General features: G+C 35.0%; 1 protein-coding gene across 1 annotated transcript in view; it reads left to right on the top strand.

Moving 5' to 3' along the window:
• Positions 1–18,080, top strand: part of atl (atlastin GTPase) — a 346,856-nt gene that overhangs the window by 275,467 nt on the left and 53,309 nt on the right. The window contains exons 10-12 of the mRNA XM_090369474.1: positions 3,764–3,820; positions 9,632–9,703; positions 11,685–11,834. Of these exons, the coding sequence (XP_090225600.1) occupies positions 3,764–3,820; positions 9,632–9,703; positions 11,685–11,834 (279 nt within the window). The remainder of the gene's footprint in view (positions 1–3,763; positions 3,821–9,631; positions 9,704–11,684; positions 11,835–18,080) is intronic.

Raw genomic sequence — 18,080 nt, 5'->3', positions numbered from 1 at the left:
CTGAACTGAGCATACATACAAGAATGTTGGTAGGAAGAATGCTATACGTACATCAACTCCCTCTCTTAATGCAGTGCCCTTAGATTTTTTTTACTACATTACACGCCCTATTTGTGTGGTTCCCATAGCCCCCGAAGCCTAATGGGAACGGTTGTGCATTAGCGGTCAGCCCACTTAATCCGTTTAGTCAGCTTTGCTATCACAGTCGAACAAAACATCTTACTGATGGATGTATGTATGTATGTATGTATGTATGTATGTCGTGATTCATGCGTCTCGATCTCTGTTTGCATACATATTACGTTCACTATTTTTGGTTCTGTTATATTTGAGTTACAATTAGCATTTTTTAAAACCCCTAAACATGTCAACCAAGAGGAAAGTGCCTTTTGTCTACTCCTAGACCTGTCAAGAAAGAAAAAGGCCATTGATTTAGACACAAAATTGAAAGTGATCAATCAGCATGAAGAAGAAAAGAAGGTGAACGCAATCACACGTGATTTTAAGTTATCTCATTCTACAGTGTCGACGATTTTGAAAGACTAAGAAAGGATTCGTGAAGTTGTTAAAGGTTTGACACCCATGTGAGCAACTGTGATAACAAAACAACATACAGGGCCTATCCATGAAATGGAAAAATTGTTTCTTTGGATGGAAGATCAGATACAGAAGTGAACACCCTTAAGCCTTCTTACAGTGCAGTCAAAGGCTAGAAGTCTCTTTCAGACGCTGAAGAAAACATGCCAGAAAAGATTACACTCAGACATTTATAGCAAGTACAGGATGGTTCAAAAGATTCAAAAGAAGATTCAACTTTCATAGAGTTCGAGTCACTGGAGAATCAGCAAGTGCTGATGTGGAAGGAGCTCAAGAGTTCGTTAAAAGGCTGGATGAAATAATTACGGAAGGAGGGTAATCAACCAGAGCAGCTTTTCAATGTAGATGAGACTGGATTGTTGTGGAAAAGGATACCAGAACGCACTTACATTCACCAAGAAGCCAAAACATGCCTAGTTTTAAGGCACTTAAAGATAGGCTGACTTTGCTCCTTGGCGGGAACATCGCAGGTTTTAAACTGAAGACTTTTAAGCTTCGTAAACTTGTTACTCCGCACAAATCGTGTTAGTTGCAATTTGTGCGTCCCATTAAAAAATGCTTATGCATGCTATTGAAATTTATAAAGAAAAGAGAAGATTATCTTGGAAATAAATGTCTCTTGAAGCATTCTGAAGAAGACTACTTGTGCAACAAACCGTGTGCCGAGCCAATAATGAGTGATCAACGAGTGTGCATTTAGTCGATGATGATGAAGAATAAACATTCTTTAACATTTGTAAGTCATAAATAATTTTTCTATTATTATAATTTGCTTCATTTTACAGGCTGTTTTCATTTCTTTGGATAAATCAGTCAGTGTTTAAACAAACTAAATTAGCAAACTAATTTCATTGTTCAGAACGTAACCCCTATTTTTAACATTGTCTATGGGATTTAATTCCTGCTTTACGAGTGTGCTCTAGGAATAAATTAACTCGTAAAGTTGAGAACTACCTGTATTCAGTTTAAAGCAGTTTGTTTATGCATATGTAATTACCCTTGCATAAACAAATAATGCATTACCCATGCATAAACCGACTCCTTCATACTCTTAGGAATTTAGCCAAGAAAATATATTTTAGATATTCAGTTTTAATTTATGGTAAAGAAGTTGTTTTATACACACTTGGTAATATTAACCCAATTTATTTACCCAAATATATTTCAAGCTTTTATACTTATATGAATAGTTAATGGTACCTCTATAACTATTGTTAATCAATTTAGTTTAACAAAATTGTTTGGAAGTTAGTGTTGATAATGCACCTGTTTTATGGTAAGCCCAAAATCTGGTGTAGCAACAGTATCAAAAGAGGAAATTTACGACTTGATGATAACAGATTCTCCTTGTCGTCCCATTAATTTGTGTGCTGAAAAGGAAGTGGCATGTCTTGTCGAAGTGGATGAATATTTGGTCATTTACTGCTATAAAAAGAAGTGGTAAAAGGAAAAATAGATGTAGACAGTTTCAATTAATGCATGCCACTGGAATGAAAAATATGAAAAGTAAGAGAGATGATAAATACTAGACTGAGATATAAAATAAAAAAAATATACGAGCACTTTTCAGAGTTACCAAATTGAAAAGCACATCAAGTGATCACTAGTGAGTAAGAATGATTGATGCTGAAATTCAATTCATAATCCAAAAGAAGTTTTGAGAGAAAACAAATTGACAAATTCCCAGAAAAAGAACTGAATTGTGGACATTCGGTAAAAGCATGCTGATAACTCTAGGCGTATTTATTCAGGTAGAAAGTCCTTTGTATTTCTCTCTTCTAGCTTGAATAAGGTAAGAAGAGAGGAAGACATACTTTTTAAATGTTATATCAACATTTGGAAATTTGAATATATAGCCCTTCAGTGCAGTGTTCCTTCATTCTTGTACTAAGGTGATCGTTACTCTTAGATATTCTGAAGAATGTTGTGTACAAATTCATTATACTACAGATTTGAAATCTTCTGCTTCTATTTTGTGAGTTGATTATGAAAGCAGACTAAGTCAGAAGGATGATTCTGACTTCCGCTTGTCAAGACTGTGGAGCAGCTATAACAAGAAATGAAGAGACTATTTATTTATTTATTTTTTTTTTTTTTATCAGTGAGACTTTATTTTATGCATACTGCTCTTATGAATGCTGAGGTAGCACAAATTTCATTGATCAGCAGCATTATTTTCATGTTTGAAACATTTCAGGAGAAGTTTATAGTACTTCTCAATATCATTGAAGATTAAGAAATAGTTGTTTTGCATTATCAGTTCTGTCAATTTCAGTGTGAAATCCTACCAGGTCATTAAGAAAGAATTAATAAAGAATTGATGAAGAGAGTGGTCCTTGATTGAGGAACTCAACCAAGGACCACTCTTCATCAATTTGAACAGGGTAAAGAGAAATATATGGCAACAGTATATTTATTGAAGCATCCGTAATCGGTTTGTGGTGTCTAAAAACAATTCAGACAGAAGGCTACAGAGATAAAAATCTAGGTTTGCCATTCAAAAGCATGCTGTACTAATAAACACACTATGCAGGTTCAATAACTTTTTTACAAAAAAAAAAAAAAAAAAAAAAAGCCTTTCATTAGTATTAGCATTAGACTATTAATGCATTGGGGAATCACCTCCTTCAATTCTCCCCTGAGGAACTACAGCATTCCCACTACCGTCTGCTCGTTTCTTTGCTGCTCTAGTCTGGGCATGATTTCCATTTAAATGCAGTTTAATTGGCAATACTGTACTAAGCTAACAGATTCCTAATGCAGTGTTACATATTACACTATTTAGTTTTACGTTATACCTTACACTGTCATTATGCAGGTTCAATAACTGTTATGGAATACAAAGAAAAAAAAAAAAAACCTTCACACTTATGAAAGTTGTTACTATAAACTTTTAGGCAATATGGCCTTAGTTGCTAATGCTCCTAAAAACAAAACAATAAACGTTTAGCACTGTTAATTTATAAAGGGTATATTCTTTTATTGACACTACATTTTTTAGTACTATTGCACAATTTTTATTTTTTTTTTTTTTTGCAGTAACAGCCAAAAATTTTTTTGGAATATTTGAAATATATTTTTACCTGAATTAAATATTTTTGTCAGAACTTATTAGGAATGATTATATCTAAAAGGCATTAATTTTTTTTCCCCCTACTGTGTATAGGCATATGTTAATATTTATCGTGGGGATGAGCTGCCAAAACCTAAAACTATGTTAGAGGTAAGTTTACTTTTTAGTTTACATCTGCATCATACGTAATTGTATATTGTTAGTCACCTTTTACTTCTTTGCTGCTCTTATTGCCTGTATGATGACTGCATATCATTTTATACCTTGAAATACCAGTGAAATTTTCTTATTTATTGGAATGTGAGAAGTTTGAATTTGATGTTAGCTGGGTAGGGACTCCTTTAGCCCATTTAAGGAGTATGTATACATGCATTAGAGATCTACACAGGCCCAGGCCAGGTAACACAATGTTCAGGCTCGGTTTGGGTACAAATAATTGTAATGAATTGTTATTTCCAAACATTTCGAGCTATTTCCTATAGATATATATATATATTTTTTTTTAATATTTTGTTATGCATTTAAATTAAAGTTGTTTTTTTTTTTGTTTTTTTTTTTAGAAAAAATGTGCATTAGTTGTCTGTTGACACTTTTAATTGACCAACAAGATGCACTTCACCAATGTCTCCAAAATTCACTGAAATTTGTACTCTTTCATTGAAATTACCCAGTCTGTATTTTTGCTCAGTAAAGTAGCCTTCAAACTTAATTTACATTACATAAAGAGTATGATATGAGTCATTGTCCCCTGGAAATGGGTTCCTTTTTAGTTGTATGTGTATTCAGTATTTATTAAAAGTGCTATACCATTAATCCGTAGTTCTACTACATCCGAGATTTTGGTTGACCTACTTTCAATTGTAAGAACATTCACTTTTAACACTTTCTAACCACTTCTTTGCTGTATCCAATACTGACCAATAATTTAGAAATACAGGTAAGGGGAATGCTTACACATCATGCATACATTGAGGATTTCCAGTGACAGAAGTGACAGTTAGTTCTAATTTTTTAATTTAAGTAAAGGTGGATATTGTTATTCATTTTGGAAATATATTAAATATGATAAACTGAAAATTTATTACATTTTCTTTTTTATGTAATTATTAATATTGAATTTTGAATCTGAAAGTTTATTTATTTTTTTATTATTATGAAACTTCAAAATAATGCTAGCAATTTTATTTATATAAAAAGTTTCAATGTGGGTGGAATAAAAATTGGTTTTGGAAATCGGTTCTTAAAAAAAAAAAAATTGAGCTGGAGTTGGGTTGGGGCATCTAGAATTCGGGCCGGGTAAAAATAAAACATTTAGGCCCATGCAGACCTCTAGTATGCACAGGCCTAAATGAATGGATTTACATAAATTTTGTGTGAACAACCAACAAAATGTGCATAAACATTAAAAAAAGCAAAAGGTAAGCGGCGGCAGCAGCAGCAGCAATTATCAATCCACTGCAGGATGGAAACTTCCTCAAACAATTCATGTTGAGGGAAATGGACCATAATCTGCCATGCTGGTCCAGTGCGGGGGTGGCAGATCAACCGTTTTGGCAGTTGGGGGCTTGAACCCCGGTCTACTGAAAGAGCGTGTACTCCTGCTCGTGACCACTCGGCTACAGAGGCCATATGCATAAACATTAGCAGGTAAACAAAACAGTGAGTAAATGACTAAGATTGCACAATGCCCTTAACATACATCAAGTGAAATTACTTATAGTTGATACACATTGAAAAAGAGGTTGGATCATTGGGTCATCAGAACCTGGATGGCCCATGTGAAAACTCGTTTGTAGCGCTTTCGTAGCCAGGTGGGCAGGAGCAGCAGTGCGTAGCACACGCTTCTTGATTAGACCGGGGTTCGAGCCCGTGACCACCAAGATGCCTTTCATGTTTGGGGTTTTCATAAAAAAAAAAATACGGAGGAGGCGGAAAGGTCAGGAAATGACCACCGCATATCCCCGGAGCAATATGGCCTTAGTTGCTCATGCTCCTAAAAACCAAAACAACAACAACTTGTTTGTCATAGAGATAATGATGCCTGAACAGTTGAAAGTTGTTAGTCATGCTGGTTACAGGAAGGTACTTAGACATTTGCCAAGTACCTTCCTGAATGCTCTGGTGGCATCAGAAAGGGATGTTTGGTGGATCAGCCAACTAGTGAAGAGAACAGATGTCACAATCCACTAGCCATTCCTTCATTCTAATCACAACCCTATCTCCACCTGTGTCAGGAAGCTCAGTCATTAGCAGATGACTCTGAAAAGTTGGTTGCATTCTTGCCATCTGTTGCCTTGTCTGCCCCCTCTGACACATTCTGTCCATGTCAGTTTCTTCAGTGGTGCAGGGAGAGAGTTGCTTGGGGACAAGTGGTATCATGTCATTAGTGGCATCTAGAGATGTGCCTGGGACAGAAGTAATCCAGCCTGCAGTGGCATACTAGTTAAAAACCAGAATAATGGTATGGGGAACCCATCGTTTATAGTAGCTATTCACCTCTGGTTGTTATTGATGGCAAAACATTATGTATTAACCATTCTGATACGAGTGTTTTTTCTCCTTCTATTCTAAATGCTATTTTACAGCAGGACAATGCCTGCCACGCACAAATCGTGTAGTAAGTTCAGATTTGTGTATAAGAGTGTATATATATATATATATTTTTTTTTTTTTTTTTTTAAATACAAAACTTAATGGTAGCAGTGTTGTTTTTGACAAAAAAAAAAAAAAAAAAAAAAAAACATTATATGCACACACAGCTTAATACGGAGCTTAACAATCTTCCCATTAAAATGAGACTGCCTCTTTATCTCTTTGCATTGTTTCACACTTCCTGTATGGCACTTGGCTGTACAGCTGCATATATATATCTTTGTACATTGGAACATTGTTCCCAATGTACAAAGTGGTAGTCCCCACTTAATCCTAGGTTCATTAACATGTTTACTGCTTCCTGAATGCAAATATGCACCTTACTTTTTCTTCCAATTTGATAGAAGGAAAACCAGATATTTTTGTCAAGCAACCTTAACTGCAGGCTGATCAATTCAGTCATCGTAAGAAGAAAGCCCAAAAATATTTTTGATCCTGAGTTAAAAAGGTCATCAGAAATGCCAGCAGAAAAAGTGTTAACTTGGCTTCCCTCTTTGGGAGGGTAGCCAAGTTAATTGATGAATAAACATTTTTTTTTTTAAGTTTTAAAATAAAATTAAACATTACAGTAAAGGAACATTGTAGAATGAGAATTAAGTTGATAGCCGTGATTCAGCAATTCTTAATCATTTGACAGGAGAACCAAGTCAAGATCAAATTTCTTAATAAATTTAAGAGAAGGCTATGGAAATAACTTTGTCTTATTGTGCATTGGACAGCACACATCCCATAATTAAAGGGATGCGTGTTGTTATACATTTTTAGATAGTTATTTAATGCTTTCCTTTTAAGTGGTGGTTTTTGAAAGCAATAACGTGTGCCAGTTATTCCTGTTATAGGAAAATTATTCACCTCCTACTTCGACATTTCATGAATGATAAGAATATAATTTTAACTAGTTATAAGCCATGCATTTACTTCAGTGGCAGTCATCCAAATCTGCTGTATCCCTTGGGTGTACATATCACTTATAGTTCTAAGTTCTTGACTCAGTATGCACTTGACATTCAGAACAGAATGAACAAGTAGTAACAAGTACAATTAGTCTGAAATGCAGCTACAATAATATTAGGAGTTTGTCAATAAAGTTAGTAAATCAGCTTGATTAATTGGGCTGATGGAAATTTGCTCTCACACAGAAATAATATTTTTTCATTAAAAAAAAGAAAAAGATTAACTTCACAGAAACAGCAGTAAAGATGGTGGTGATCTGGATAGGTCAAATTTCATCTTTAAGGGTTTTAAGCCCCTTAGCACACATCAAACTTTACACATATAGAATGATTCAGTTTGAAGTTCAAGACCGTGCTTGTGTTCTATAATGTTATTTCCTTATTTCTTGGCAAAAGTGATGTTTTGGTTCTGCGTTTTTCAGAGAGAAACGCACAAGTATCGTGTTTATGTTCTTGATAAATAGGTTACATACATACCAGGCCCAAAGAATAGTCATGTATATAACTATGTGATTATATAACATGGGAGAATCCTTTATCTCCATGAAAGTAAACCACCCATCCTACAGCACAGATTTAGCTCTCACTGACTATTACCTGTGCGAAAATTTTAAAAATAACTTTCGTAGAAAGGATTTTAAGATGCAGACAAGGCAACTTTTAATGACTGTTTATAGGAGTGAGGCCGGCCGGGCTAGCCGGGTGGGTAAAGTGCCTGCCTGGCAACCCAAAGGTCGTGGGTTCGAATCCCGCCTCGGGCTTGGATCAAAGTACAGTAAACCCCCGCTATTTGCGGGGGTTACATTCTTGAGAAATGCCGCGAATACCGAAAACGCGATTACTATGGCTCCCATAGTAATAAAGGGGTTCCGTTCCAAAGTATGAAATATATAAGAAAAACTAGTCTAAAATTTTGTCTATGTATGTATTATATGTACCTTCATAATATGACTATGTACATAGACAGTACATAGTGAAATGCAAGAATATGGCATCGAAATGAAAATAAGAAATAATTTAATATTAAATGTAATATTTATTAGAAATTTCAAACAAATCTTTCAAACCAGCGCCTTTGCTAGCTAAAAAACACATCCCGCCAGTGCTATCACCAGTTTCACTAAAGTGTTGATAAAGGAGTTTTGCCTTTTCACGAATGATGAGTGAACTTAACGGAATTTTATTTTGAGTTCGGTCTTCTATCCACAGATAAACAGATTTAAAGCCTTTTCCATTTTTTCTAATTTAACATCACGAATTACAGAGCAAATTTTTGAAACAATTAGCGTGTTTTCACGGACACTACGGCGGACACTACTTTTATATACAAGTTGATTTTTTCTTCCGAATTGTTGATTGATTGATCGTACCATTGACTCGTTGATTTTATAATGTTTTGCCACTGAGGAGACTTTCACCATTAGAAAATTTATCCAATAACTCAATTTTATTCGCTAATGTCATCACCTTCTTTGATCTTCTCACATTTCCCTTGTTATTCGTAGCCATATTTTTGTACGGGTTAGAATGAACTTGTCTACAATAAAGTCACTTTCTTTCATTAACACACTCGAAAAAGTCTGTTTTACACTGCAAAACGGTAGATTTACCATTTTTGTAAGTAAATCAATTTATAAATTGATAAATTTATTCAATTTATAAGCATATAAATTAAAAGCAAACGACGAAACCTTCCATGACAAGCGCATAACACATATTGAACAAGGATTGGCGGGAAACATCCATGCTCGCAATTTTGTCACCCCTCTTTCCCCACCCACTGTGTGCTGTTTTGACCGGGAAAGATAATTTTAGCCACGCCCATTTATTTTTATGGCGGAAAATGTTCACGGCGCTTTAAAATTCCCATTTTTTCAGGTTTCATTTTATATTAAATCAGCGACCGTGAATAGCGGGGGTTTACTGTACTGCAAAAAACCTTGGGAGGTGCATTATGGCCACAGAAGCCAATGCGCCAACAACTACGAAAAAAAAAAAAAAAAAAAGAGAGTTTCAGGAAGTTATTTAACAGACATTGAAAGTTAAAGTTATAACTGAAACTATCTTTTCTTTTTTTATATACAAGTTGCAAAAGTTCTGTAATGTCTCCTGTATGTTGTAAAGGTATGTGGAACTACTTAAGTATAAATGAAATAAGCTATTGACTGTTCTGTAGAAATAAAATGAATTTAGGCAAGTGGCCAAATTTAATACTTTTACTGTAGCATTTCTTAATTAGTTTTAAAGGCAATTTTAATTAAAGTGCTCCAATATTAATTTTATTTTCATTCAATTTTTTAATCAAAATAAATGTATCAGTTTTCCTCTTTACTTACCAGTTTTTCTCATTTTTCAGGCTACAGCAGAAGCCAACAACCTTGCTGCTGTTGCTAGTGCCAAAGACTTTTATATGAGTGCCATTGAGAAGGTTAGTTTAAAATTTTTATTGTGAGGTTTTATTCGTATAGATACATCTGTGTTACTGCCTGGTCAATACAAATGCTAAAATATTTTAATATTTTAGCATTTGTATTGAATTTTATTTAAATCAGAGAATCACATAATATGGTCATATCAACCTTGATATCCTAATTACTGTTAGCATAATCAACAACCAAAACATCATTCTGAGATGGGCAAAATTATTAGGGCTGAATCAAATCACCAAATCAGACTGTCAATCAAACATACAGGCACTCCCCGGCTTACATAAGGGTTGTGTTCCACGGAACTCTACATAAGTCGAAATTTCCATAAATGCTTATGCAGCACTCACAACAATGCTCGCTGAATTTGATTGAAGCAAAAAACAAATGTTCAGCGAACATGTAAATAGAATTATTTATTGTTTTTTTATCTCATGCATAGGAAAAATTACAAAAGTGTGCAATTACAAAAAAGGGAGGGGACAGGCATAACATCAGCAAGTTTTACCTTTCGAACATCGTTGCCAGAATCAACTTCTCCAGCTGATAAGTATGCCACTGCAAAGGTTGAGGGCTGTGGAAATTTAGAAGAGTTTTTTCCAACACATCACAAAATTTCTCTGCTACTGCAGAACCGGCACTGGCGACTTCACTGCATACTTTAACGCTGTGGAAACCAGCGCGATGTTTGAACCTATTAAACCATCTGTTAATTGCCATGAACTTGACTTGGGGTTTGCCGTAATCCTTATCCTTAATATCTTCTTAAATACTTGTTGCTTTTGCTTGAATGGCCATTAAACTCAGGGGCACTTGCTTCTGAATCTGATTTTCCCTCCATATTAATAGCTTTTCCATCTTCGATATAGCACCTGAACATTGTTTTGTGATCACTGTTGATCTTAAATGCATTGATCCTTGTGTTCTTTTATATGCACACTGTCCTTTGAAATAGCATTCACTGTTGAAGCAGTGAGACCTAATTCCCATGCAATAGATGAATAGGGAGGGAGGAACCAACTCACTATTAGGTAGGTGTACCTAATAAAGTGGACACTGTTTAGAGAAAAGAAGCTAATTTGGCTGTTCTTATTAATAATCTTCTGAACAGTGGTTCTTTTCTTGATCCATATTTTATTATTCTCTTTTTAATTAGTTGCGCATCCAGTATCAGTAGGGCAGCAATTAACATATTTTGTATATTGTAATTATTTGAATCCATGAGAACATTTAAGTATGGATTTGAACATCATGAATTGGTTCCCCATAACCCTATTTTCCATTTTTGAGTATGCTTGAGTATACTCGGTGATTAAATATCATATACAATTCTGAAACCAAGGAACATATTGGGCAAGCAACACTTTTGCATTTTGTTTGCTGGCTAGTTTTGTATGAGTATACATTATGGCTGCAGTTGTTGATGTAGTGTAAAAGTTCATACTCCATGTACAGTGTGGTGAGAAAACAGATTTGCAGATTCTTTATCTCATGGCTGATAATTTTATGAATCTCATAAAATCACTATCTCATGGCTTTATTATGAATTTTGTAAATGTATTTTATTGTATGCTGAAAACATTCCTTTATATTTTTTTCCCTCACCTTTTGTTTTAAAGTAAGAGGAAGGGGAAATGTTAAGTAAATATGGTATAACATAATTTGCATTTTATAAAAATTTTTATGCTGCTTTAATGAAGCAGATATGATTAACTATAATAGTAAATGTTCCTTGCAGAATAGAAAAATTGGTTAACAGTTATCAGTTACTCTTCTTGCTTTCATTACTGAAAGCAATGAGTGTAGCAGATAACTAAAATGTATGATAGGTCAAAGTAACAAATTTTCAGTTAGAATCTAAAAGGATTTTAGAGAACACGACTTGAAAGGTAGTTTTAATTAAATTTGATTAAACATTTGTTTGCAGCTATTATTGTGACACAAGCTTTCTTCGATATTCATTTTTAAAATTTATTATTTTAGTTGTGTGGTGGTGAGCGTCCGTATATTAGCCCCAGACAGCTTGAAATCCATAATAGCCAACTCAGGGATCATGCATTATCCATGTTTTCTAATACACGAAAAATGGGGGGTCCAGAATTCTCCAAGAGGTATCTGGATAAGTTGATAGAGGTAAATATATTTTTGATTTTGCTTGTATAAATAAATTTCCATTTATTCTCAAGGCCAGAAGAGTTAAGATATTAATTTTGATTATATACATTTATCAAATTAAAGTTAGTCAGATCCTGCCCAGCATTACAATTCACAGGAGACTGAGGTGTTTTTTTTTTTTTTTTTTTGTGGCAGCATAAAAGAATCTTTCTGGTAGGTACGCATATGGGAACATGACTAACCCATGTAGCAAACGACTTTTATATATTGTTTTTCTAATTTTTTTTAAAAATTGTAATATGAAATTCACAAAAAAGAGTGGTCCAAAAATGCATATTTTCCTTGAAAGTAGACGTGTGATCAAAAGTTCAGGTACTGAGTTTATATCTGAAATTGTAGCATAATAGCAAGTTGAGACTTGCCAAAATGTGTTTGATGACCCATTTGGACATAATTATGCAGGGATAACCTTTATATGCATGCACTCTAAATTAGCACATATTGAATACAAGGTGATGTTTCTCTCTCTCTCTCTCTCTCTCTCTCTCTCTCTCTCCACTTTTTTTTCCCTCTTGCCCCCTTTCTCTTCACATTTTAAAATAGGATTTTACTGAGTAGAAAATTTGCATCATTTTTTCAAGTTAGGCAAAGACAACAGAAATCCATGTAATATTAACCCATAAGTGGGTGTACTAATGTGTACTGTTCACTAAGGTGATTTCAATGACTTCTATGTCAAAATGATAAAAGTAATGTCAATGTGAATTTTAACATTCCTTCATTATTGGTTCGACTTTTCATTTGACAAAGACTTCATTGGTTTGATTGTTATTGTTTTGCTATTGACGACCAAGAAGTTTGGCCATAAAAAAAAAATAATAATAATAATAATAAAATAGCGCTCATTATAAAGTCTAATTAGTGCAATTATTATAAAATGAGTATTTGAAATCAGCAACGTTTTGTGTACAATTATTGAAGCATGCTGGCTTTTCCTTTTCTATTAGCCATGCTGACTTTGTTTTACTGTAGCCTCTGGCTGGCATCCAGTTGAAATGTGTCTTGCAGTTTACACAAGCAGCTAGTGATGCAACGCTAGCCATGTCATCATTAAAGAGATGCCCAAATTTGGATGCAGTATGGGTCACAGGTAGGCATGCATATCCAGAGCACACTAGGGGGGGTATTCTTTTAAAAAATTAATTTATATACTTTCAATAAGATTTGTAAAAACACAGAGCTACTAGGCTCAATAACTTTTACGTTGTAACAGTATATTTAAAAGAGTAAGGTATAAGTTAAACTAAATGCAACAAGGCATCATATGTTTAAGAGTATAAATAATCTATAATATTGGTGTGAGTACACCATAGATCACTCTTAAATGAAAAAAACTACATCTGTATCTCGTATTGTACTCCTCCTTCACAACGAGTTGCCATGTATTGCACTACCTCGAATAAGTAACGCTTCACTAAAAGAGAAGACTATAGACTGAGAATAAGTAACAGTAGTAAATCTAATATTATATAGATTATTTATACTCTTAAACATAAGATGCCTTGTTGCATTTAGTTTAACTTATATGTTATCATGTACACCTTTTAGCATCTCTCATATTGTGGGATTATCTTCACAACTGGATTGTCATGTCTGCAATACCAGGGTACGTGCCCACCCACTGATGAAAGGCCAACAAGCCTTGAAACAGCACCAGTGGAAAGAATTTAATTATCTTTCTGGGACCCCGATTTGGTAATAACAGTCCTCGGTGGTGGGGACTCATTGTCCAGTCGGGGTATGGAGCTTTGAGTTTGTGTGAGTTAAGACTGACTATCCCTTTCATTCTTCTACAGCATCTTTTCCTCTTCCTCTGTTACTGTCACTTTCCTGCCTCTTTCTTTCTTTGCTCAATCTCATAGGGATATTGAGGATAGCTGAGATCTTTATCCAATACTATTTTCAAAATGGTGCCGTCTGGGTGGTGGTGGTGCCCACTGAGAATAAGTAACAATAGTCTTCTCTTTTAGTGAAACGTTACTTATTCGAGGTAGTGCAATACATGGCAACTCATTGTGAAGGAGGAGGAGGAGTTGCAGTATGAGATACAGATAAAATGATGCCCTTTTGCACTACAAACGTAGTATTTTCATTTAAGAGTGATCTTTGGTGTATTCACACCAATATTATATAGATTAAAAGAGTAAGAGATTATCTTAGTCTTTTGCATAGAATTCTTCCAGTCAATGCTCTCCAAATGTAAAATAAATGGATGAAATGATTTTAATGAATTCTTTCATTCATAGAGACATGACTGATCCGACGCACAGTGGAATCGAAAGCTGAGAGCCCCAACCCAATCCTGAAACACATAAGAAAAAACCATAAGTGCGAGAAGACATTCTGTCAGAATAATTAAAATAATTAGTCGGAAAACTGTATCGAGAATAAATAATTAAAATGGATTATTTGATCTGATTAAAAAATATGTTTATAAAATTTGGATAAACACATTGACGTACAAATTAAACGAAAATACAAATAAAGGAGGAAAATACAGTAAATTTCGTTTAAATTGTACATGTAATTTGTATTTCAATACCTGTGGAATGTTTTTGTGAACTAGTGGACTCAATGCCTTGCTGTGTGACTGCCCTTATCCAGGCAAAAGGTGGGCCTGCCCATTACTAGGTAGATATCCCATGATTTCTGTCCACTCAGTGTATACTTGCATGTACACCAATGCTAGGAGCATAGTAATTAAATTTGATGAATTTGAAGTGCTGGTTAACATATCGAATGTGAACATTTTTGGGATAGCAGAGACAGTGTCACACAGATATGAGGAATGCAGGATTTGAATATGGGGAGTAGAATGTTTACAGAAATGATAGACAGGATAGAAGGGAGGAGGACATTATTCTGTTATTTAAAAACACAATCTAAGGCAGGCATCCAGTTGACATGGGTGTCCAGTGAAATGTTGAGATAGTTTGGTGTAACATAAGCATTGTCACACCAAAAGATGAGAGCAGGAGTGTGTTATAGGCCTAATGACTCTGATCAGTACAACAAACAGAGAAGAGGTGAATAGTGGGCTAATAATCATAATGTCTTATAATGGGGGATTTTAACTTTCCAGATATTGACTGGAATTTGTGTGCTGGTCACTCGCACACTAGCAAGATTTTTGTGATTATATTGGATAACTGTTTTCTACAGCAGGTTCGATAGGCAACCAGAGGGAGTAATGCTCTTGATCTGATTATCGTCAGTGATTATTCATGGATTAAGAATTTTCATATAAAGGATCCACTGGGGTGACAGTAATCACAGTGTACTGATGTAGGATTTACTTTATTTAAAGATGTAACTACCATCAAGTGTAAAAGGAGGGGTTTTTTTCTTTCATAAAGGTGGCTGCAGTGATTTCAGACTGTTTAAATTCTATACAGTGGGATCAACTGATGTTACTAATGGCAAATTGTAAATGGGAAGCATTCAAGGAATTAATCATGGTAGCTACTAGGCTTTTCATACCAATTAAGAAATACTGTTCAAGGTTTAGGCCTAAATGGATGTCAGATGAACTAATGAGATGTGGCAGAGAAGGGGATGCATATAAATTATCTGGCGACATAGTAGCCTATGGTAGATATAAACTAATTTGTAATTGAGTCACAAAGATCAGGCAAGTGAAACCAGATTACAAGAAATCTTTGGCAATGGATGTAAAAAAAAAAACAGCAAAGACTTCTTTATTTATGTTGTAAACTCTAGAAGGAAGGGGATAAATCAGAATTGGTCCACGATGTCAATGATATGGCTTTGAGACTGTTGATGATTGTGTTCAGGTAGCTGACAAACTGAATGAGTATTTTGCATATACATTCACACACACGAGGAATTATCTAGGGAAGTGGAGGCCAGAAATTATCAAACTCTAACAGGAAGCTAAATGATTTTGTAATAACTGACAGGAAAGTGGGATAGAGATTGTTGAAGTTAAACTTAAGAAAGGCAACAAAGGAAATAAGCAAACCCATAATTCAGGGAATCCAAGGATTCCCGGAATGTCTCCATCGACTCTAGATGTGCTAATGTATCCCCAATTCACAAAGGAGAATCGAAGGGTGACAGAAGTAATTACAGACCTGTTAGTTTAACTTCTGTGCCAGGGAAAATATTGGAGTCACCGTTAAAGAAGTAATGCAAGGTTATCTAGACACGACTGCAGTTATAGTTCAGACACAACGTTGGTTTGCTAAGGGGAAATCTTGTGTGACCAATTTGATTGCATACTATGATGTGGTCACAAAGGAACTAGATGCAAAAAATAATTTTGATCTCATATACTTGAATTTCAATAATTCTTTTGATACTGTTGCACATAAAAATATTCAAAAAAGTTATGTACCAGGTACATGAGTTGCTGCTGCTCTACTCTGAGAATGATAGTGTCACTGATAATATCACAGCAGCAGCCGTTAAAAACGTCTTTACTGCAGAATATCATTACGAAACTAAAATTGTGTGTAAAGTTACCATTTCGTGTATATGTTCATGAAGACACATTATAATTCCGATACCGAATTATTTTAGGAAATTGTTAGGAGCATTAGCAACTAAGGCCATATTGCTCCGGGATATGCGGTAGTCATTCCCTGACCATTCCGCATCCTCCGCATTTGGTGGTGACGGGCTCGAACCCCGGTCTAATCATGAAGCGTGTGCTACGCACTGCTGCTGCTCCTTCCCACCTGGCTACGGAGGCGCCTTAGGAAATTGTCTTTTCGATAGAGTGTAGAATGTGTTTAGTGAAAACGGCACCAGGAGTTTCCCCATCTCCGAGTACCATACATTGTGGGTGTGAAACAGAACATTGTCAATGCCAGAGATTTAAAAGTGGAGGCAAATGAGTAGGATACATTGGATATATAAATCCATTTGACGTGGCCATAGTTGGTATCTGTCCCTCTTTTAACGAAGTATGACATGTATTAAACATGTGTAGTGTTGTGTTTCAATAATGTACATGTGTAGTGTTGTTTCAATAATGAGCAGTAAATTGTGCAAGAGTTATACCTTTTTAATGTTTTGTCTCATTTTTCATATTTATCAAAAATACTATCTTTCCGTATATCTGACTCACTATCAACATGTTGTTCATCCAATTCAGCTTTTGATTTACATAAATTCTGACGCTCGTGTGGCCATACCATTGGCACATCTTCAATCGCTCTTGAAGACATGGACTTTGGTAATGTAATAAATACCAAGCTGCCTCTTGTGAACTCATCTCCACAGAATTCAATGCCTCTACACTTAATGCTTGTGTTAGATCAGTTATATCCATATCAGGATATTCTTCTTGTAGCTCTATAATTTTCCTTTGCAGGTTGCTTATTCCTCTGTTAGTTTTATTCACATATTCAACTACATATGCTGCATGTGAATATTCTTCTATGATAAATTGTAAATCTGAATTAGACTTGAGCACCCCTAAAATCCAAGGATTGTAATTATTCATAAATTTCTCTTCTATCTTGCATTTAAGAAATACACGTGGTCATTTGATACCAGCCCTCAAAATATTAAGAAATTCTTCAAAGTTAACATGATTATCCAATTCTAATGAGTTGTGCATTTTACGATATTTTTTGCAATAAGCTAATCTTTGATTGTCATCTGTGGCCATCGGTATCAATATAAGAGTTTGCAACATTGGCCAAAAAGGTGCTTCAAATCGATATTCGCTTCAGTTTGCATTATTATATTTATAACAGGTAAAGGTATTACCATTGTGGATTATTGCAGACACACAGCGAAATGGAGACAGAATAAATAATGACAAGTTTAATATTAATTGGAAAACATATATAAATTAAATATATATAAAAGCTTTCGGTTAGTTTGTTAACCTTCATCAGTCAAACTGACAGTTAAGAGTGTGGATCATGAGGGTGAGGGTGTGTACTGCCAGTCATGTATATGAACTGTGTGATGTGATGGTTAATTGTTGGATGTTGAAGCCTGTGGCTGTGATGCATGTGAACGTTGCCAACGTTTGTCATTCATCAGAATGGTTGCTTCAATGATAGGGTGGACATGACATCCACTGCTCCTGTTGACGGAGGTTTTAGAGCATGTGATGTTCAAAGACTCCAACCATACACGTCGCTGGTAGTGGCAGGACCTATCTACAATCACAGTGTCGTGGTGGGTTGACCAGACGTGTTTGGCAATGGCCAAGTGTTCTATGTC

This window comes from Mastigoproctus giganteus, chromosome 3 (genome assembly GCF_048544385.1).
Source record: "Mastigoproctus giganteus isolate SK-2022 chromosome 3, ASM4854438v1, whole genome shotgun sequence".
Taxonomy (NCBI): Eukaryota; Metazoa; Arthropoda; class Arachnida; order Uropygi; family Thelyphonidae; genus Mastigoproctus; species Mastigoproctus giganteus.
Note: the sequence above shows the minus strand (reverse complement) of the source record. Positions and strands in the feature narration are given on the sequence as shown.